General features: G+C 39.3%; 1 protein-coding gene across 1 annotated transcript in view; it reads left to right on the top strand.

The window, feature by feature from the left end:
- Positions 1–22,390, top strand: part of RELN (reelin) — a 673,979-nt gene that overhangs the window by 191,722 nt on the left and 459,867 nt on the right. Inside the window, exon 3 of the mRNA XM_066238313.1 lies at positions 3,386–3,521. Within this exon, the coding sequence (XP_066094410.1) occupies positions 3,386–3,521 (136 nt within the window). The remainder of the gene's footprint in view (positions 1–3,385; positions 3,522–22,390) is intronic.

Raw genomic sequence — 22,390 nt, 5'->3', positions numbered from 1 at the left:
CTGAGAGTCTCTTATCCTTTCTAACCTTGCAGTTTCTCTGGCTTGTCTCAAGATACAGCTTAAAAAATAAATTTTAAATGAGGAGAAAGAGCATTGTTAAGCTATATCAAAATATAAGCTTATTTTTCTATTTCTTTGGCCATATGACCTACAGTGCTGAACAATTTCCTATTCTAGAAGGTCCTATTTCACTAGTTAATGTAGCATGTAACAATTTCAATTGTCTGTTTTTTATAGTTACAGTATTCTTAAACTTAATCAGAAAACATTTCTTGATTATCTGTGATGTGTTGGGTATTGTGATAGTTGCTTGGAATAAAAAGACAAAAGACCTAGCACATCACAAACCCCTTGGAAAGATGGACAAGTACAGTGATGGAGGAATGTATGAACTGCTACAGTGACCAGCAGGAAGGACCCCTGAGCAAACATGGGGGTACTGTACTAGAAGTTGTCGTGGACTGGGCCTTGTGATTCTCGTTATAACTTCAGGACACAGGGGACATGGTATTCCCATTTTACAGATAAGAACACTGAGTCTGAGGGAGAGTAAGTCATTGGTCCATTTTCACAAGGCCAATAAATGAATGTTTTATTTAACTGTTCACTCCTGGCAATGCTTTTATTAATAAACTGCTTTTAGAGCAGTTTTAGATCACAGCAAAATTAAGTGGAAAGAACAGAGAATTCCCATGTACCGTCAGTCCCCAGGCCCAGCCACATACAACCCCATGCTCTCAGCCTGCTGCACCACAGTGAGACACGGTATTCATTACAGCAGATGAACAAACCTACATGGACACATCATTATCACTCAGAGTTCATTTGTGGTGGTGTACATTCTGTGAGCTCTGACAAGTACGTAATGACGTTTCTACATTGTAGTATTATACAGAATTGTTTCACTGCCCTAAGAATCCTCTGTGCTCTGCCTGTTCATCCCTCTCCCCCTCCTAACCCCTTGCAACCACTTACCTTTTTACTGTCTCCATATTTCGCCTTTCCCAGAATGTCCTCTAGGTGCAATTATATGGTATGTAACGATTTGGATTGGTTCCTTTCATTTAGTAATATGCATTTATTTATTACTGTCTTTTCATAGAGTGATAGTTTGCTTCCTTTTAGCTATGAATAATATTCCGTTGTTTGGCTGTATCACAGTTTATTTATCCATGAATTTACTGAAGGACATTTTGGGTGTTTCCAAGTTTTGACAATTACGAATGAAACTGCTATAGATACCCATGTGCAGGTTTTTGTGGGGACATAAATTTTCAGTTTATTTGGGTAAATAGTAAGGAGTGTGACTGCTGGATCACATGGTGAGAGTACATTTCCTTTTGTAAGAAACTGTCAAAGTGGTCCTGTTCTGTGTTCTCACCGGCAGCCCATTTTCCTGTTGTTTTACATCCTTGTCAGCATTTGATGTTGTCAGTGTTTTGGATTTTGGCCATCGTGAGTAGTGGCATCTCATTGTTATTTTAATTTGTAATTCCCTAATGACATAAGATGTTGAACAACTTTTCATAATGCTTATTTGCCATCTGAATGTCTTTTTTGGAGAGGTGTTTATTCAGGTCTTTTGCCCATTTTAAAAAATTGAGTTATTTTCTTATTATTGAGTCATTTATTGCTATTTTGCATCTGAGGTGAACCTGACAGAATGACCAGACTGGAATGGAAGCCACCCCCGCTGCCAGCTCAGCCGGGCGCTGACTCGGCAGCGAGGCGCTGCCGTTCCCCTGTTGGACTTCAGCAGGTCCACAGAACAGCAGCCCCAGACGAGACCGCTCGCAAACTGAAGGTCTAACATAAAAACAAAACCACTTTGTTACCATGCCTGAACACAGACAACAGCAAGAACACGCTACAAACACCAAAATGACCAGCACTCCCGTTTCATGCTAACATGGCTGCTGCTGCCCTTTCTCAGTCACAGCTTCAGCCCTACTCAATTCCTCATGCCTTCTAGGTAAAATCAAGATATTCAGTGACAAAATTGCTCTCACCTTCTGACAGCACAAAATCCGGAAACAAAACCACCTTTTCCTGGAACCTCCCCTACAGGATTGGGTGGGGAGAAGGGGAGGTGTTCCCAGGATGCAGAACTTTCAGTACCAAAATTTGGGGATTCTAGGGCCAGCTTGAGCATCCTAGTCTCTAAAATAACTCAACACAAGCCAACAAAGTTTTTTTTATTTAAGTGAAAGGAGGGAAGATAGACTCCTGCATGCACTCTGACCAGGATCTACCTGGTGACCCCCTCCCCATTGGGGCCCAATGCTCTGCCCATCTGGGGCCTATGCTCACACTCATTATTTTTAGTACCTGAGGCAGAGGCTCCATGGATCCATCCTCAGTACCCAGGACCAACACATTTGAATCAATTGAGCCATGGCTGCAGGAAGGGAAGAGAGAGAAAGAGAGAGAGAGAGAGAGAGAGAAGGGGGAGGGGAGAGGGGAGGAGAAGGGGGTGGTCCTTCTCCTGTGTGCCCTGACCAGGAATTGACCCTGAGACTTCCACATGCCGGGTTGTTGCTCTACCACTAAGCAAACCAGCCAGAGCAAGCCCAAATATTTTAACAAGCCCCTTCTAACAGTCTCTCTCTGAGATACCTTCCAGTTAGCAATGAAATTTGGTCTTCCTTGCTGTACAGGGGTGGTCCTAATGGTCTTTGGTGATGGGAAAAGACCAATCAACAAAATCAAAGCAAAGGCAATACGATAGCAATGAATTATTAGGTTATTCCTTAATAATAATGTTTTAAATGATTTTCTTTTTATTTTGTTGTTTTTTCGAGAGAGAAAGGGGAGAGAGATAAGAAGCATCAAATCAGCCTGACCTGTGGTGGCGCAGTGGGATAAAGCGTTGACCTGGAACACTGAGGTCACCGGTTCGAAAACTTGGGCTTGCCTGGTCAAGGCACATATGGGAGTTGATGCTTCCTGATCCTCCCCTTCCCTCTCTCTCTCTCTTCTCTCTCTCTAAAAATAAATAAATAAAATATTTTAAAAAAAAAGAAGCATCAAATCATTGTTGCCTTACTTCAGTTGTTCGCTGACTGCTTCTCATATGTGCCTTGACCAGGGGTGGGGGAGGGGGTTCAAAGCCAAGCCAGCGACCCCACACTCAAGCCAGCAACCTCAAACGGGGTTTTGTATAGGGATCTCAGTGTCCCAGGTTGTTGCTGTATACACTGGACCACCACCAGTCAGGCTAATTTTTTTCTAGCATTAGAAAGTAGAAAGTTGCCTAACTTATTGGGAAGTCAAACAGCATGATGAATCTTAACATAAAAGAAGAATGTCCAGAAAATACTGTTATTCCATGATGAGGAAGACTTTGCCTTGTTGTTTTTATAAAAAACTTCCTTTCTGTCTCCAGGGATCATGGCTGACCACCAGTTTGGTAACCAGTTCATGTGCAGCGTGGTAGCCTCTCATGTGAGTCATCTGCCCACAACCAACCTCAGCTTTGTCTGGATTGCTCCCCCTGCTGGCACAGGCTGCGTGAATTTCATGTAAGTACCCACAGTGTCTGCGACTGGTGTGAAAGGCAAATCTACCTCTCATTGGGTTACGTATAGGTTAACTATTTAAATATACAGGGGAGAGCAAAAGGAGGTTTACAGATGTTTGTATGGAAAACAATACAGCAACTACTAAATGATACAAGGATAAACTGTGTTTCATGTACTCACAACTATAAACCTACTTCTGCCCCACCCTGTATTATTTTAACAAGTTTGACTATAATTAAAGCCACTAATATTGGTGTCTAAAAGAAATGAAAACTGTTTTAAAAGGTAACTTTGTTATTGCATATTTATTAATACCTCAAGAGTTCTAAATTTTATTTTAGCTTACAAAAATACACAATAAGATAAAAATATATGAAGAAATAAAGTCAATGTGAATTTTTTTGTTTAGAAAATAAGATAAAAACAGGTATAAAATAATGCCACAAGGCTCCATACACATTTTAAAAGAAGACCACAAGTTTAGCTTTTTGTTTTCTGACCACTACTGATGGGAGTGAATAGGATCAGTTAATAGATTCATGGTGGTGAGAAATCAGGGACTCTGGAGAAATAAAACACCTCTCTCGTGCTTTCATTGCCCGGGAACTGAGAAATGTACTGAGTAAGGCCTCGTAGCACCCTCTGATAAGCACTGCACTGTGGCCCAAGACTGGGACTTGTGACATCTCTCAGCACAGACTGTAACCCTGCCACTGCCCCGAATCACCACTTCTCCTTTTTAGTCATATATATATTTTTTGCTTCTAATGTGATATACTACATATTTAATTATGTATATTTATTGTCTGTCTGTAAGTTCCTTGACAGCAAGATTTTTTTCTATTTTATTTACTGATTTGCCCCAACTGCCTAAACAGTCCGTGGCCCATAGTAAGCTTTCGCTAAATATTTGTTGGGTAGGTAAGTAGGCCACTGGAATAAGGTCAAAGACAACCCAGAAGCAGCATTCTGTGGGCAGACGACAGAGCTGGATTACATATTGAATGGTTTTCTATTCCAGCCTTCTGCTCAGACAACAAAATCCCATAAAATATGCATACTCCAAATTTCCCCAGTCCCTCTCCTGTCCCTTGACTGGCAGACAGCTCGCCACCAAGGGTCCCTATGGCTCCCCCATCACTGATTATGTACTCTTTCTGCCTATTTTCTGGGTAACCCGGATGCAAACTTCAGATTCATCTTACCCCGTTGGTTGACATTTAATGCCATTATTTTCTTCCTCGGAAAGTTTTTTATACTTGAACCCATTTTCCCCAGTACCTCTTGCTAAGATTGATTGCAGTAGTTTCCTACCTGGTCTGTTTACTTCCGGCCTATTTCTCTTCCAGTCTATCCTGCACATTGTTAGCCAGTTAACCTTCCTAAGACACGTTAATCACTCAAAATTTTTGTACCCCCAGATTTCCATCCGAAGGCCAGCCCTTTGGCACGGGTTTAATAGAGTCTTCCCAATTGTGATGTGTGTCATATGCTCTTACTTCCCTCAGTGTGAACCTCCAGATAGGGTCTGATGGATAAGACTCCCTACAGCTCCCTAAACTGTTTGTGACTCTTTCTCCATGCTTTTCTCTTAGCCCAGAATGCTTATTTTCCCTCAATTCCAATTGTTAAGATCCTACATATTCTTCAAAAAGTGTTAAAAATACTAAGTCTTCTTTCTATAAGGCTTTCAAAGACATCAACAACAGAAGTGATGTAAATTAGCACATTTTGCTTATAACTCTATTATAGTGCTAACTGTACTTTACTATATACTTTTTGAGTTAGTTTCTTGCCTTTTTCTATTAGAATATATTGGACAGGGACAACTTTTTATTTATTTGTGATTCCTACACAGTTAATACAATGTCTTAAACAGAGAAATCATGGAAAATGCCCTTGAATTAGATGATATTCAATGTCATCTTTTAGTTTAATAATGATCTCTAACTCTTTGGGTATATTTAACTTACTCATATTAAAACTTTGAGGAATAATTTAAATTTTCCCATGCATAATTTTTAAATTTTAAACAAAATTATTTTTTTGAAAGGTAGAACACAAAGGAAATTTATGTTAACAATATAGAACTTCCTACACCCAAATAAATAGTTTTTAATTAAATTTGTCTAAAAATGATATTTGATGGCATATGGCCTCACTATTCCTAGGATATCAAAATCTGTTTTCTTCTGAGTAATAACTTAGGTATTTAAAAACATTTTAATTAAATTTATTGTGGTGAAATTGGTTAATAAAATTATCCAGGCTTCAGGTGTACATTGCTATAGCATCACCTGTATATTGTATTGTGTCCGCCACCCCAAGTCAAGACTCCTCCATCACCACCCATCCCCCTCCCCCCTCCTTGACCTCCCCGCCCCCTTCCCTCCTGCAGTTCCCACACTGCTGTCTGTGCCTCTTAAGTTTTTTTTCTTTTCTTAATCCCTTCACCTTTTCACCTAGCCCCAACTGAAGTATTTTAAGTATTAACCACAAGGAATGTTTTTTTAGCATTTGGTCAGCAAAATACAGTTTGGTCAGAAATAATTTTTACTGACTGCAAAGAAATTTACACACCCTCACTCATATTTCCCAATAAAATTTTGATGATGCAGTATGCACTCTTTAGCATTCTTAGTAACATTAAGTCTCTGCTTAACATAAGCCATTAGTGGTTGAACATTACATAGAGTAGCTGCTGCTTATGTGGGCATGATACTCTTGTTGATCCTCTTTGCCAATTAGTTTGTGAGAAAGTACAGGAAAACTAAAGATTGACTCAGGCCACAGAAGCAATTTATTTGAAATTTTTCAAAATAAAGTTTTGCAGTTTCTTACCTTTGTTCCTTACTACACTATTTATTATGTTTTAAGTAGAACTATATATAAAAGTTAGCGTCTGTAATTAGTATATGTCCAGCAATACTTGAAGGCGATTGTTAATGCTCACCATTAATTTTAAACATTAAACAAACAAACAAATGCATAAACCTGTGGCATTTGAATGTATATATATCATGATTCTCTCTTTTCTGACTAACCTCGAAAATTAAAGCTTTCACTTTTTAAAGTAGAAAGAACTGCTTTTTAGAAATTAAACTTCAGCCATGCTTATGTATTTTTGTCATATATTCTGTATAACTTTTTCTTATTATTAGTTAATTCATATCATTATTTAAGTTTTCACATGTGTGGGGTTTTTTTAACTGGATTTTAAATCCCGAAGGTCAGGGACCCTGTTAAGTATTTTTATATACCTAATAGTTCCTAATACTGACTTACAGATAATAGAAGCCCTTCAGTAAAAATTTCTTAATAGATCTTAATGATATATTTTATTGATTCTGACATATATTTTTTTTTTATATTTTAGAATCTCTAAAATAGAGTTGCATCTTTTTTTAAAGATTGTATTTATTCATTTTAGAGAGGGGGAAGAGAGAGAGAGAGAAAACAAGGGGGAGGAACAGGAAGCGTCAACTCCCATACGTGCCTTGACCAGGCAAGCCCAGGGTTTTGAACCAGCAACCTCAGTGTTCCGGGTTGATGCTTTATCCACTGCACCACCACAGGCCAGGCTACAATAGAGTTGTATCTTATAGTTGGCAGCATTTATTTTATTTATTAATGTCTTAAGACTGATGATGTCTTGGTTTAAAGAAATCCCACAACTACTGTCTTACCGTTGACCGTGTACCCGGTCTCTCTGGAGTCCAGTGGAAGCGGCAGTGCACTCAGGTCTGTGATCTCACGTTAGAGCAGCCGCTGTAGGATGAAAACTGTGATTTAAAAGTCCACATATTAGGGCCCTGGCCGGTTGGCTCAGCGGTAGAGCGTCGGCCTAGCGTGCGGAGGACCCGGGTTCGATTCCCGGCCAGGGCACATAGGAGAAGCGCCCATTTGCTTCTCCACCCCCCCCTCCTTCCTCTCTGTCTCTCTCTTCCCCTCCCGCAGCCAAGGCTCCATTGGAGCAAAGATGGCCCGGGCGCTGGGGATGGCTCCTTGGCCTCTGCCCCAGGCGCTAGAGTGGCTCTGGTCGCAACATGGCGACGCCTAGGATGGGCAGAGCATCGCCCCCTGGTGGGCAGAGCGTCGCCCCATGGTGGGCGTGCCGGGTGGATCCCGGTCGGGCGCATGCGGGAGTCTGTCTGACTGTCTCTCCCTGTTTCCAGCTTCAGAAAAATGAAAAAAAAAAAAAAAGTCCACATATTTATTTAAATCTTTTAAAAAAAATCTCCTAGTAAGAATTATAGAACATTTGAACTGAAATCCCAAACAACTACGTAATGTGCTGTGTGTTTGTTTCCCACAGAAGAACACACTGTATGAATAAACCAGGTTTTATTGCTAACCACTTAGCCACACAGTAATTTGGGCTGTCTTTTTTTACTACCTTTCCTGTTAAAAATAATCAAATGAGAGACCTAGCGGAGAGGATGGTCTGAGGATAAAGCTGCTTGCTGTACTGGTTCAGAGATATATAAAATGATCAGTAACTAAAATTATTTATCATTATTTTTATAACAACTATTGATAACATTTTAAGTGATAATTCAGCTGCTTAGTTCCAGATCTTGTAACAGTATACTTTTTTTACTTTTATATTTGACTAGTCTTTAGTGACTGGTAAGCCTCAAGTTAAAAAAGGTCCTTAATTATCTAAGCTTCTTGGATGTAAATTGCCCCCAAATAGTCTAAGGGTGAAGAAGGGGTATGGAGAGAAAAGATGGCAGATAAGAGGAGGAGGAGGAGGAAGAGGAAGATGAGAATGTGAAGGAAGAAGAGGATAAGGAAAAAAAGTAGGGATAGGGCAAGGGAATGAGGGAAGAAAGGAAGGGATGAAGGAAATCTTCAAATTATCCGACCCTAAATATTAGAGAAGAAGCTGCCAAAGAAAGGGGTTGTAAAACAACAATTACAAAATTAATAAATAATATTTTTGAAAATTTGCGATGGCCAGCCACTGTTCTAAGTTAATTCACTTTATTCTCATGGTAATATTATGAAATAGATGCTATTATTATCTCGGTTTACAGATGAGGAAATTGAAGTACGGTGATGTTAAAGCACTTGCCTAACTTAACCCCCGAATGAGTGACAGCCTGTCTTCAGAAGGCAGTCCGGTTTCAAGCAGGTGGTTTTCGCCGCTTCACTACAGTTGCCTCTAAAATGAACACTTACCTCTCCTATATAGTAAACTACCTATTGTATTGATATAATGAAATTTAATAGAGTGTTCTGTATGATGTCAGAATCTCTCCACTTTTTAAAGTGCCCTTGTGTTTCCTATCCTCATTTTGAAATCTACTTCTATATGAGATACAGTAGTATTACCTAATTTATTCAAATATCAAGGGACACTAATTTAAACTTCTGAAATATGGAGAACACATCTTTACATGTATGATATAGATTCATTCTTTGAATGCGTATTATGTATCATTCCTTATCATAAGGGAATTCTACATAGGAAGGGAATGTGTGAATTAAAGGCAAAATGGATCACCTCTGGATTTAGGTTTAACTGTTTGGACAGAGATGCTACCATAATATTAGAATAAAAATGGAACATAAAGTAAGATCAGATTTCTGCCCAAATTAGTGATGGTTTAACCTTAATTAAACTCACACAAAACTGAGAAAAGAGTCTTTCAGTGAAGATAGAATAGGTATATACACTACTAACCTCCTCCCACAACCACATCAAAACTACTATTAAACTATAGAACAAACATCATTCAGAACTACCTGAAATCTAGTTGAACAGAAGTCCTTTAACCAAGGTTTTAAAGAAGCCATATTGAGCCTGGATGGGAGGGTCAGAGACATGGAACAGGCTGGTCCCACACCCACATGTGGCGGTTAAAAATCTGGAGGGTTAAGTTGGCTGTGGAGTTTACCCCTGAGGAACAAGGAGACCCAGCCCCACATCTGGCTTCCTAGCCCAGGGTTTCACTGCCAGGAAGAGAAGTCCCCATTAGTTCTGGCTGTAATAACCAGCAGAGATTGTGGCCGAGTGATATGGAGGCTGATGGGGTCCCAGGCAGCACCTCTGACAGGACCTGTGGAAGGGATTACTTGGACTCACTCCTTTTGAGCTCAGTGCTGGGGCAGCAGCTCAGAAGGCACCAGGAACATGTAAGGAGGAACTGAGTTGTCTGACATCTGAAAGGGGCAGCTTTCTCCCAGACAAAAGTGCTGGCAGAGACTATTGTTCATTTTCTAAGATGCCTCCCTATAGAGCTGGCAGGTCAGCACCATATACTGAGTCTCAGTCAACCTGGCTCACACTACTCACCCTGTTCTAGTGATTCCCAGAGATTTTGCCCCATCCAATTTACCGGCCCACCCAAGCTGTTTCCAGTGGCTCTTCCATATGAATGACCCATCTTGGCTCATGCTGTGGACTTTCCTAAAATCTGCCATAGGTTCACAAACCCCAAACAAACGGCACCTGGCCTGGCATGCTCCATACATATTGTTTTGTGTCCCCAGGCCTGGCACCGGTGGCATATGACCTTAGTTGCAGGTTGGCCTCTCCCAGGCACCTTCAAACCCAGCAAAGGAGCAGCCATCTGCAGGTTGCTTTTTAAGTTATGCGGGGTGGCTTCAGGTAGGACGTAGGCATTGGCCGACCTTGGTCTGCACCACCGAGGAGGCTCCAGAACCATTGTACCCAGTGGATGGCTTAAGACTATACTGAAGCCTCACCCAACCACTTCCATGAACAACCCACTCAAGGGGATGGACTCAGAGGACACCAGAGCCCTACTGAAGCCGATTCTGCTTCATGGGGTCGTCCCCTGCAAAGCAGGTCCTCCAGGTTGGTTGTGGCAGAACTCCCAGTCAATTGGCTGGGAGGTAAATCTCTCCCCTTGACATACCAACAGCAGTCAAGGCTCAGCTACAACAGGAGGGGGAATATGGTCCACACAGGGGGCACATCTGGAGCACGTAGCTCAGCTGAACAGGAGGCTGTGCCTATAGGACACCTGATATATTAGGCAGCTCTACCAAGACTGGACGATGTAGCAGCTCTACCTAATACATAGAAACAAACAGAGGGAAGCAGCCAAAATGAGGAGACAAAGAAACATGTCCCAAATGAAAAAACAAAACAAAACTCCAGAAAAAAAGAACTAAACAAAATGGAGACAAGCAACCTATCAAAACACTGGTTGTAAGAATGCTCAATGAGCCTGACCAGGCAGTGGCACAGTGGATAGAGTGTTGGCCTAGGACAAAGAGGACCCGGGTTTGAAACCTGAGTTGCCAGCTTGAGCGTGTTTCCACATGTTTGAGTGCAGGGTCACTGGCTTGAGCCCAAAGGTCACTGGCTTAAAGCCCAAGGTCACTGGCTTGAGCCCAAGTTCACTGGCTTGAGCAAGGGGTCACTCACTTTGCTGGAGCCCCCTGCTCAAGGCACATATGAGAAAGCAATGAACAACTAAGATGCCACAACAATAAATTGATGCTTCTCATCTCTCTCCCTTCCTGTCTGTCTGTCCTTATCTGTCCTTTTCTCTCTCTCACACACACACACACACACAAAAGAAAATAAGAATGCTTAATGAACTTAAGTAGATGAACTTAGACTTCAACAAAGAAATAGGAAAATAAAAATGAAGACAGAAAACAAAAACAGTCAGCAATGAAGAATATAATAACTGAAATGAAGAATACATTATGGAATCAACAGTAGAGTCAATGAAGCAGAGGTTGAGAGACTAGGCGAAAAAGATGACGGGAATGAGAAGTACAAATGGGTAATTACAGAATAGTCATAGGGACGTAAAATACAGCACAGGAAATATAGTCAATAGTATAAAATAACTGTATGTGCTGCCAGACAGGTACTAGATGTATAGGGCGCACTTTGTAAGTTACATAGATGTCTAATCACTGCAACTAACAAAATATTGTATAGTAACTTTAATTGAAAATAAAAATAATATTAAAAAAGAAAAAAGAATAGAGTGAATCAAGCAATGTTCTGTTTACAATACAGAAGCAACAACAAAGACTGAACTTAGGCAGCAAAGAGGTAGACAGGTGAACCATAGTCGAACATTTGCTATTTTAAAGGAAATTTCTCCCAGGGAAATGATTTACTAAAAGTACATTGAACAAAAAGACAAAAAAGTCATTTTTAAAAACGAAGGTACTAGCAGCTTCTGAATACCGGGCTGTCTCAAACTAATGCAGATGCAGAGATTTGAAGTGCTGCTTTGAGTGTATCTCAGATGCCTTTAATTTTTGATGAGAGCCATTCCAGTCTGTCTAGAGGATTCTTGAGGAAGGACAATATGGTTCTCTATTTATTTCCATCCATCAGATGAAAACATCAGAGATGTGTTTGCCTTGGTGTGTAAATATTTGAAATAAGATCAATGACTCCCCCATGGGTGCATTTATTGGGAGTACAGTCATACGTATAGGTAAGGATGCCAACAGTTGATTCATACACGTTATTTTAGTTACTAGGTTACATATAGCTTACTGCAAAAATAAATTACTTTTCATGTGAGGCAGAAATGATCATATCCACACTGTTGGATAAAACCAGATATGCTGTTTTTCAAAGAAAGAATTTCATGTCTCCTAAATCAAAAGTCTGTTGTTTTCTGATAGTTCAATTTTCTTTTTTTAAACAGATATGCCAACTTGAAACAATTATTTCAGTACTTTATAAAAATGTAACTTTGAATGACAGGATGAAAAAATACTATCTATCCTTTAAATTTAATGGCTAGGAGCCTAATTGATAGTTCTCATTTCCCCATAGGCCCCTGTTTTTCATCAAACTTAAATAGCCAATTAGATTTGGACAAGGAAACAATCTAGTTCAGGGACTAATGTGTGTTCTTATATATTAACGTTTTGGCAAATGAGGTCAAGATGCTTCCTGAGGATTTCATTTTTAATTTTAGGAGGTGTGGTAAAATGTTGAGATAAAATATATCTGTTAATCTCCGAGAAGATTTGAAGAAATTATTTTTAATAATTTACAGAACATGTTTATTTAAAATATTAATTACAGAACATATTTATTTAAAAATTAACATATTCAAAAGGCAAAACTTCCTTCATTTTTTTTCCCTATTATCTTCATTCATTCTTGTGTCTCCTACAAAGCCAAGGTGAATACCGCTGGTTATATTGGGGAAATCAACTGGATTCTCACTGTGACACATTTATTTCCATCAAAATCATAAGACCACCAGGGGAGTGGGACTTCTTTATAGTGAGAAAGCTTTTCCATTTCCATGATGAAATATTTTTCACTAGGGTCCAATGATGGCCCTGCATCTTTGGAATTCTGTACCACAGCAAACAGTTACTGAATTTGTTTGTTTAATCTCTGCTTTTCCTAAGGATAAAAATAGTAGTTTTTCCTAAAGTTTAAAGGCAAAACCTAACAAAATCACAAAGCCTACGATAGACTTACTCTTCCCTTTCTTCTTTTCCTTCATGAATAGAATCATAACTGGTGGAAAGGATTTAAGTACATAAACTGAGTCTGGACTCCCTGAGATGCTCTTTCTTACGGCCTGTGACTGAGACGGGAGCACTGTTCCACTTCGCACTCCTTACTTGGAACCACACGGGACATTTGTGGAAACAAAAGGCCAAAGTCAGCAAAGCTAACAGTTTTCTATATTACAGTTATTAGCAGTTTCTGGTCCTATTAGAAGTTTCCTAAATGAATGATAGGTAGCTATATAGATTCTTGCTCTATTAGCTTAGAAACCACAAGTGCAAAATATTTTTTATACTGCTTACACAATTAAAAATCGTGATGACAAAGGTCTGGGAAACAGGTAAATAATATTTCTCATGGAAACAAAAACTGGTTTGTCAATACAGTCCCCATGATAATATACACTAGTTGACAGACTTTATTTAGCTTTGATTTTAGTAAAATTTCTGAATATTAGACATTATTAGAGATATAAAATAAAATTTTGATTGCTTCTTCCAGATAAGATTGGTTTTATATTTTCCAAGTAGTTCATAAAAATGTGATACAACTACTCACAAATATTATTTATCAGAATAGTATACACAAATTCATTTACATTTTTTTGGAGACAAGTACAGCCACTGTGGAAAAACAGTATGGAGATTCCTCAAAAAATTAAAAATCGAACTGCCTTTTGACGCAGCTATCCCACTTTTAGGAATATACCCCAAGAACACCATAGCACTGTTTCAAAAGGAGAAATGCACCCCCATGTTTATGGCAGCATTGTTCACAATAGCAAAGATCTGGAAACAGCTAAGTGTCCGTCAGTATCATTATAAATGATACTAATGTTTTTTGCTTTCTTTATTGTTTACAGAGATTCTAGTGTTACCCTGAATGCATTCCCCACCCCCGTATTCCCCTCAACATCTCCCTTGCCCCCCTTCCCCTAAGTGCCCTCCACCCTTCACTTCAGGTTTATCTCATCCTATCATCCCCTTCCTTCTGTCCTCTTTTCCTCTGGTCCCTTTGATCTCTCCTCTGTCTCAATTCCGTTCCTCAGTCACATTGTTCATTGGATTCCTCAAATGAGTGAGGTCATATGACATTTTCCTTTTTTTACCTGGCTTATTTCACTTAACATAATAGTTTCCAGGTTCATCCATGTTGTTGCAAAAGGTAAAATTTCCTTCTTTTTCATGGCCCCATAGTATTCCATTGTGTATAGGTACCGCTGCTTTTTAATCTACTCATCCACTGAAGAACACTGGGCTGCATTCCCACCAGCAGTGCAGGAGGGTTCACTTTTCTCCACATCCTCTCCAGCACAATTCTGTGTTGTTTTGTTGATGAGCGCCATTCTGACTGGTGTGAGGTGGTATCTCATTGTGGTTTTATTTTGTGAAGAAATGTCTATTCATTTCCTTTGCCTTTTTTTTTTTTTTTTTTTGCATTTTTCCAAAGCTGGAAACAGGGAGGCAGTCAGACAGACTCCTGCATGCACCCGACTGGGATCCACCCGGCATGCCCACCAGGGGGCGATGCTCTCCCCTCTCGGGCATCGCTCTGTTGCATCCAGAGCCATCCTAGCGCCTGAGGCAGAGGCCACAAAGCCATCCTCAGCGCCCGGGCCATCTTTGCTCCAGTGGAGCCTCAGCTGCGGGAGGGGGAGAGAGAGACAAAGAGGAAGGAGAGGGGGAGGGGTGGAGAAGCAGATGGGCGCTTCTCCTGTGTGCCCTGGCTGGGAATAGAACCCAGGACTCCTGCATGCCAGGCCAACGCTCTACCACTGAGCCAACCGGCCAGGGCCTTTTGCCCATTTTTTGATTGGATTATTTATCTTTCTAGTATTGAATTTTACAAGTTCTTTATAAATTTTGGTTCTTAACCCCTTATCAGACATACTGTCGAATATGTTCTCCCATTGTGTAGTTTGTCTTTTTTTTATTCTGTTCTTATTGTCTTTAGCTGTGCAAAAGCTTTTTAGTTTGATATAGTCCCATTTGTTTATCCTGTCTTTTATTTCACTTGCCCATGGAGATAAATCAGCAAATATAAGTTACGAGAGATGTCAGAGAGCTTACTGCCTATGTTTTCTGCTAAGATGTTTATGGTTTCACGGCTTACATTTAAACCTTTTATCCATTTTGAGTTTATTTTTGTGAATGGTGTAAGTTGATGGTCTAGTTTCATTTTTTTGCAGGTAGCTGTCCAATTCTCCCAACACCATTTGTTGAAAAGGCTATCTTTACTCCATTGTATGCTCTTACCTCCTTTGTCAAAAATCAGTTGTCCATAGAACTGTGGGTTTATTTCTGGGTTCTCTGTTCTGTTCCATTGATCATTATGCCTGTTCTTATGCCAGTACCAGGCTGTTTTCAGTACAATGGCCTTGTAGTATAATTTGATATCAGGAAGTGTGATACCTCTCATTTTATTCTTCCTTTTCAAGATTGCTGAGGCTATTTGTGTTCTCTTTTGGTTCCATATAAATTTTTGGATTATGTGTTCTATATCTTTGAGTATGTCTTTGGTATTTTAATTGGTATTGCATTGAATTTATAAATTGATTTGGGTAATATAGACATTTTAATGATGTTTATTCTTCCTAACCATGAGCATGGTATATGCTTCCACTTGTTTGCATCTTTTTTTATTTCTTTTATCAATGTTTTATAATTTTCCGAGTACAAGTCTTTAACCTCCTTGGTTAAATTTACTGCTAGGTACTTTATTTTTTTGGTTGGAATACTGAAGGGAATTGTTTTCTTAATTTCTCATTCTGACAGTTCATTGTTGGTATATAAAAGTGCCTCTGATTTCTGAGTATTAATTTTATACCCTGCCATGTTGCTGAATTCATTTATCAGGTCCAGTAGCTTTTTTACTGAGACTTTAGGGTTTTCTATATATAATATCATATCATCTGCAAATAATGATAGTTTTACTTCTTTCCAATTTGGATACCATTTATTTCTTCTTCTTGTCTGATTGCTGTGGCTAGGACTTCCAGGTCTATGTTGTGAATAAGCGTGCTGAAAGGGGCCTGACCAGTGGTGGTGCAGTGGATAAAGTGTCAACCTGGAAACACTGAGGTTGCCAGTTCAAAACCCTGAGCTTGCCTGGTCAAGGCACATATGGGAGTTGATACTTCCTGCTCCTCCCCCCTTCTCTCTTTCTCTCTCTCTCCCCTCTCCATAATGAATAAATAAAATCTTAAAAAAAAAAGAGTGGTGAAAAGGGGCACCCGTGCCTTGGTCCTGATTTTAAGGGGATTGCTTTTAATTTTTGCCTATTGAGTATGATGTTGGTTGTGGGTCTGTCATAGATAGCCTTTATCATGTTGAGGTATGTTCCCTGTATTCCCATTTCGCTGAGAGTTTTGATCATAAATGGGTGCTGGATTTTATCAAATGCTTTATCTGCATCTGTTGAAATTATCATGTGTTTTTTATCCTCCTTTTTGTTTATGTGATGAATCACATTGATGATTTGCAAATATTGTACCAGCCTTGCCTCCCCAGAATAAATCCCACTTGATCATGGTGTATGATTTTTTTCATATATTGCTGGATTGGGTTTCCTAATATTTTTAGCATCTAAATTCATCAGGCATATTGGCCTATAATTTTCTTTTTTTTCTTTTTTGTGTTCTCTTTGCCTGGTTGTGGAATCAGAATTATGCTCGCCTCATAAAAGGAGCTTGGAACTCTTCCTTCCTCTTGAATTTTTTGAAATAGCTTGAGAAGGATAGGAGTTAGTTCCTCTTAGAATATTTGGTAGAATTCACTTGTGCAACCCTCTGGCCCAGGGCTTTTTTTTGTTGGGAGTTTTTTGATAACTGTTTCAATCTCATTAGTTGTAATCAGTCTGTTTAGGTTTTTTGATTCTTCCAGATTGATTTTTAAAAGATTATATGTTTCAAGGAATTTGTCCATTTCATCAAGGTTGTCTAATTTTTTAGCATGCATTTCTTCTTACAATTCTTTGTATTTCTGTTGTGTCAGTTGTTATTTCTTCACTCTCAGTTCTAATTTTATTTAAGTCCTCTCTCTCTTTTTTTGTGGTGAGTCTGGTAAAAGGTTCATCAATCTTGTTTACCTTTTCAAAGAACCAGCTCCTGGTTTCAAAGATACTCTGTATTGTTTCTTTAACCTCTATGTCATTTATTTCTGCTCTGATCTTTATTATTTCCTTCCTTCTACTAGCTCTGGGCTTTACTTGCTGTTCTTTTTCTAGTTCTTTTAGATGCAGGTTTAGGTTGTTTATTTGTGCTTTTTCTAGCTTCTAAAGGTATGCCTGTAATGCTATGAACTTCCCTCTCTACTGCTTTTGCTGTGTCCCATAAATTTTGAGTTGTTGTATGCTTGTTATCATTCATTTCTGCTGCGGACCAGCGCGGCTCCTAATAATGGTGCAGAATTAAGGAAACATACTCATCAAGAAAAAAATGGGGCTGGGAGGACTCTTCAAACGCTGATGGCAATATCTGATTGCCCCATAGCCCCCGTTTGTTTTATTATATAGCCATAATGCAAATCAAGGAAGTCCTTGTTACAAAGTTACACATCCAAGGCTAAAACAGGAACTCTCCCAAGGCATAAACAGGATGTATTAGTGAAATCTACCAACATCTGAAAACAAACAAAGAGTCAGGAAGAGCATGTAAATTGCTTCCAGCAACCCAAGGAAACAAGTAAAGTGGGCGCAAGTACTCAGCATCATAACCAATATGGAGGTGAAGGGGGGAGAACTTAGCCTTTTGCCAAGCCTCGAATCTACAATAGCTTTCTGCCATTTACAGTCCACAACACGTTTCTAGGAATTTCTTAATTTCTTCTTTGATCTCGTTGTTAACCCATTCGTTATTTAATAACGTGCTATTTAGTTTCCAAGTGTTTGAGTATTTTTTAGTTTTTCTGTTGTGGTTGATTTCTAGTTTCATGCCATTGTGATCAGAGAAAATGCTTGATATGATTTAAATCTTAAATTTGTTGAGACCACTTTTATTCCCTAACATGTGGTCTATCCTAAAGAATGTACCATGAGCACTTGAAAGAATGTATATTCTGCTGCTTTAGCGTGAAAGGTTCTGAAGATATCTATTAAATCCAGTTGATCTAGCATGTCCTTTAAATCTGCTGTTTCTTTGTTAATTTTTTTTCTTGAGGATCTATCTAGTGATGTTAGTGGGGTATTGAAATCCCCTACTATTATAGTATTGCTGTTGATCTCTCTCTTTATATCCATCAAGGTCTGCTTTATATATTTAGGTGCTCCTATATTAGGTGCGAAGATATTTATAATGGTTATATCTTCCTGTTGAATTGCTCCCTTTATCATTATGTAGTGATCTTCTCTTTCTCTTACTATAGCCTTTATTTTAAAGTTCGTTTTGTCTGATGTAAGGGTACCCCAGTTTTTTTTATTTCCATTTGCATGAAATATATTTTTCCATCTTTTTACCTTCAGTCTATATGCATCTTTTGTTTTAAGCATCTCTTGTAGACAGCATATATATGGGTCCTGTTTTTTTATCCATACAGATACTCTATGTCTTTTGATTGGATCATTTAATCCATTTACACTTAAGGTTATTGATATGTAATTATTGCAATTTTATTCTTTAAAGCTGTATTCCTCTTTTGCTATATTCTTTTCCCCCTTTGATCTTTTTACAACAGGCCCCTTAACATTTCTTGCAGCATTGGTTTGGTTGTTAATGAATTTCTTAAGTTTTTTTTTGTCTAGGAAGCTTTTAGTTTCTCCTACAATTTTAAATGATAGCCTTGCTGGATAAAATAGTCTTGGTTGTAGGCTCTTGTTCTGCATTACTTTGAATATTTTTTGCCATTCCCTTCTGGCCTGAAGTGTTTCTGTTGAGAAGTTGGATGTCATCCTTATGGGGGCTCTTTGAAAGTTATAGCCTTTTTTTCTCTAGCAGCTTTTAATATTTTCTCTTCATTTCTTAGCTTTAGTATTTTAATTTGATGTGTCTTGGTGTAAATTTCTTTGGGTTTCTCTTTAATGAAATTCTTTGTGCTTCTTGAACTTGTGTGGCTTTTTTCATCAGTTCAGGGAAGTTTCAGCTATGATTTGATTGAACAAAGTCTCTATTCCTTGTTCTTTCTCTTCTTCAGGAACCCCTAGATGCAGATATTATTTCTCTTCATGTTGTCGTAGAGCTCTCTTATAGTTTCCTCAGAATTTTTGAGTCTCTTTTCTTATTGCTGCTCTGCTTTTGTGCCTTCATTTATCTTGCGCTCTAACTCGCTGATTCGATCCTCAGCTTCATCCATTCTGCTTTTAATTCCTTTCATTGTGGTCTTCATTTCTGATATTGTATTTGTTATTTCTGACTGAGTCTTTTTTATTATTTTAATGTCTTTTTTTGTACTTGCTATCTTTTTATTCAGGTGTTTGTTATGTCCATCTATTGTTGTTCTAAGATCTTTGAGCATCCTAACAATCATTATTTTAAACACTGCATACGGTAATTTGTTTATGTCTGACTCATTCAAGTCCTTTTCTGGGGATTTCTCTTGATTCATTTGGGTTGCATTTCTCTGCCTTCCCATTCTGTCTGTGTATAAGAAGGGTGTGCCCACAGGAGTCCAATGGGTGTGACCTCTGTGTTCCCTAGGTGTGGTCTGTCTGCAGGCCCACCGCCCTCTCTGCCTCTGCCTCTGCCTTGGGTGTTTGGGTATGGGTGTTGCTGGCACCGGCCCACTGCAGCTGTCGCTGTGGTTTTCACCTCTCCTCCACGCGAGGAGCTATGTTCATGTGCCGGGGTCTAAAAACCTTAGCCTTCGCCCGTCCCCACAGGTGGGGTTGCACGGTGCACTGGGGATGCAAACCTTGGCACTGCAGGCTGGGCCCTGCACCTGTGCTTACCCACAGGTCTCTGCAGTTCTCAGACTTTCGCTTTTCCCCTTCATGCAGGGTGCAGGCCAGACTGCTCTTGCTTGTCCGGCCCTACTGCCGGTCCAGACCACTTTTGTGCATCCCCTCTACCCCTGCCGGGGAGAGTGAGCTCACGCCAGGCCTCAGTCGTGGCCGGCCGGGCTTCCACCCCCACCCGGCGAAAGGACCGCGCTTTCATATCCCGCCATAGCACACCCTCCGGCAAGCCCTCAGTTTTGTGGGTGGGAGCAATGTACCTCAGACCCTAGCTCTCAATACTGTATTCTTTAAGGCTCCCTCCTTCTAAGCGACTCTGCTCTGAGTGCTGCAGGAGAGCTTTTTGGCTGCTGACCTGCTTCTCTTTGCTGGTATTGCTGTTTTCAGGGGAAATATTCACTTTAGATTTGGGGAGGTGACTCAGCCCAGGGGTTAGGGTGGCTGTCCCTCAAAGTGTTTCTCCCTGTGCCTCCTAGATTACACTCTCTTCCTGTTACTCCTGTCCTCTCATCTCTCCCGTCACCCGGAGCCCCGGGTGAGTGGTTGTGAGAGAGGTTTTCTGTGTGGTCCCTTTAAGAAGAATCCTGGGTCTGAGAAATCAGTCTCTTTCTCGCAAACAGTATCCTGACTTGTTTCGCAGCTAAATACTGTCCGTATGCCTCTTCTAGTCTCTGGGGCTGCAGGCTCGGGCTTTATTCCTGGGGCCCAGGACCTTCCCCTCTCCGCTAAACCAACTTCCTGCCACGCGAGTCTCTCTGGGCTGATGTTTGCTCCTGGACATGGGCAGCCCTCTCTGCGTTTCCACTTTTCCTACCAGTCTCAGTGTGGCTTCTTCAGTGTTCCTTGGTTGAAGAGTCCTCTTAGTTTAGTCCAAAGTTAGTTTTTCCTGATGATCGTTCTTAAAATTAAGTTGTAATCCACTTTGGTTCTGGGAGGTGGAAGTTGATTCATCTACATTTTATTTAATATATATTTAAATTTTTTAAAGGTTTTATTTATTGATTTTATTGTGGAAGGGACGAGAAGTAGTTACTTCACTAGCTATTCATTGGTTGCTTGTCTTATGTGCCTTGAGTAGGCAAACCCAGGGTTTCGAACCGGTGACCTCAGCATTCCAGGGCGTTGCTTTATCCACTGTGCCACCACAGGATAGGCTACTTTTAAGAATTTTTAAGGATGATTTTGATTCTATAATTTTATTTTATATTATTTTTCAATTATAGTTGGCATTTAAATTTATTTTATAGTAGTTTCAAATGTGTAGTATGGTGGTTAGACAATTATATATTTAATTTACGTGATCTCCTGATAATTCTAGTACCACCTGGCCCCTTAAACATAGTTATTACAATAATACTGACTGTATTCTCTGTGTTGTACTTTACTTTCCCATGACTATTTTGTAACTATCAATTTGTACTTCTTAATCCCGTTTATACCTAACCTCCTACCCCCTCCCATCTGGCAATCCTTAGTTTGTTCTCTATGTCTGAGTCTGTTTATGAGGTTTTTTTATTTTGTTCTATAGATTCCACATGTAGATCATATAATATGGTATTGATCTTTCTTTATCTGACTTATTTCACTTAGCCTAATACCTTCTAGGTCCATCTATGTTGCTAAGAATGGTAAAATTTCATTCTTTTTATGGCTGAAAAATATTTCGTTATATATGGGTACCACTTCTTCTTTTTCTACTTGTCTATTCATGGGCACTTGTGTTGCTTCTATATCTTGACTATCATAAATAACCTGCAGTGAAAATAGGGGTGCATATATCTTTTCAAATTAATGTTTTGGATTTTTTCGGATATATACTCAAAAGTTGAATTGCTGGGTATAATGCAGTTTTATTTTTAATTTTTTGAGGAACCTCCATAATGTTTCCATTGTGACTGCTTATTTATGATCCCACCAGCAGTGCACGAGAGCTCTCTTTTCTCCACCCTCACCAACACTTGTTGTTTGACTTATTGCTAATAGTCATTTTGATGGGTGTGAAGTGATATCTCACTGTTTATAATTTGCATTTCTCTGATGAATAATAATGACGTTTAGTATCTTTACATATGTCTATTGGCCATCTCTATATCCTCTTTGGAGAAGTATCTGTTTAGCTATTCTGCCATTTTTAATTGGATTTTTTGTGCTTTTGATCTTGAGCTGTATGAGTTTTTTTAAAATAATTTTTGGATATTAACACCATCTTCTCCCATTTAGTAGGTTGTATTTTTGTTTTGTTAATGCTTTCCTTTGCTGTGCAAAAACTTTTTCATTTGCTGTAGTCCCATTTATTTTTTCTTTTGTTTGCCTTGCATGAAGAGATATATAAAAAATATATTACTAAGAAAAATTTCAAGGAGCTTACTGCTTACGTTTTATTCTAGTTTTATAGTTTTGAGTCCTACATTTAAGTCTTTAATCCATTTTGAGTTTATTCTTGTATATGGTGTAAAAAAGTAGCATAGTTTTATTTTTATTTTTGCATGTATCTGTCCAG

This window comes from Saccopteryx bilineata, chromosome 7, assembly GCF_036850765.1.
Source record: "Saccopteryx bilineata isolate mSacBil1 chromosome 7, mSacBil1_pri_phased_curated, whole genome shotgun sequence".
Lineage (NCBI taxonomy): Eukaryota > Metazoa > Chordata > Mammalia > Chiroptera > Emballonuridae > Saccopteryx > Saccopteryx bilineata.
The sequence above is the reverse complement of the archived record's forward strand: the minus strand, read 5'-3'. Positions and strand labels throughout refer to the sequence as shown.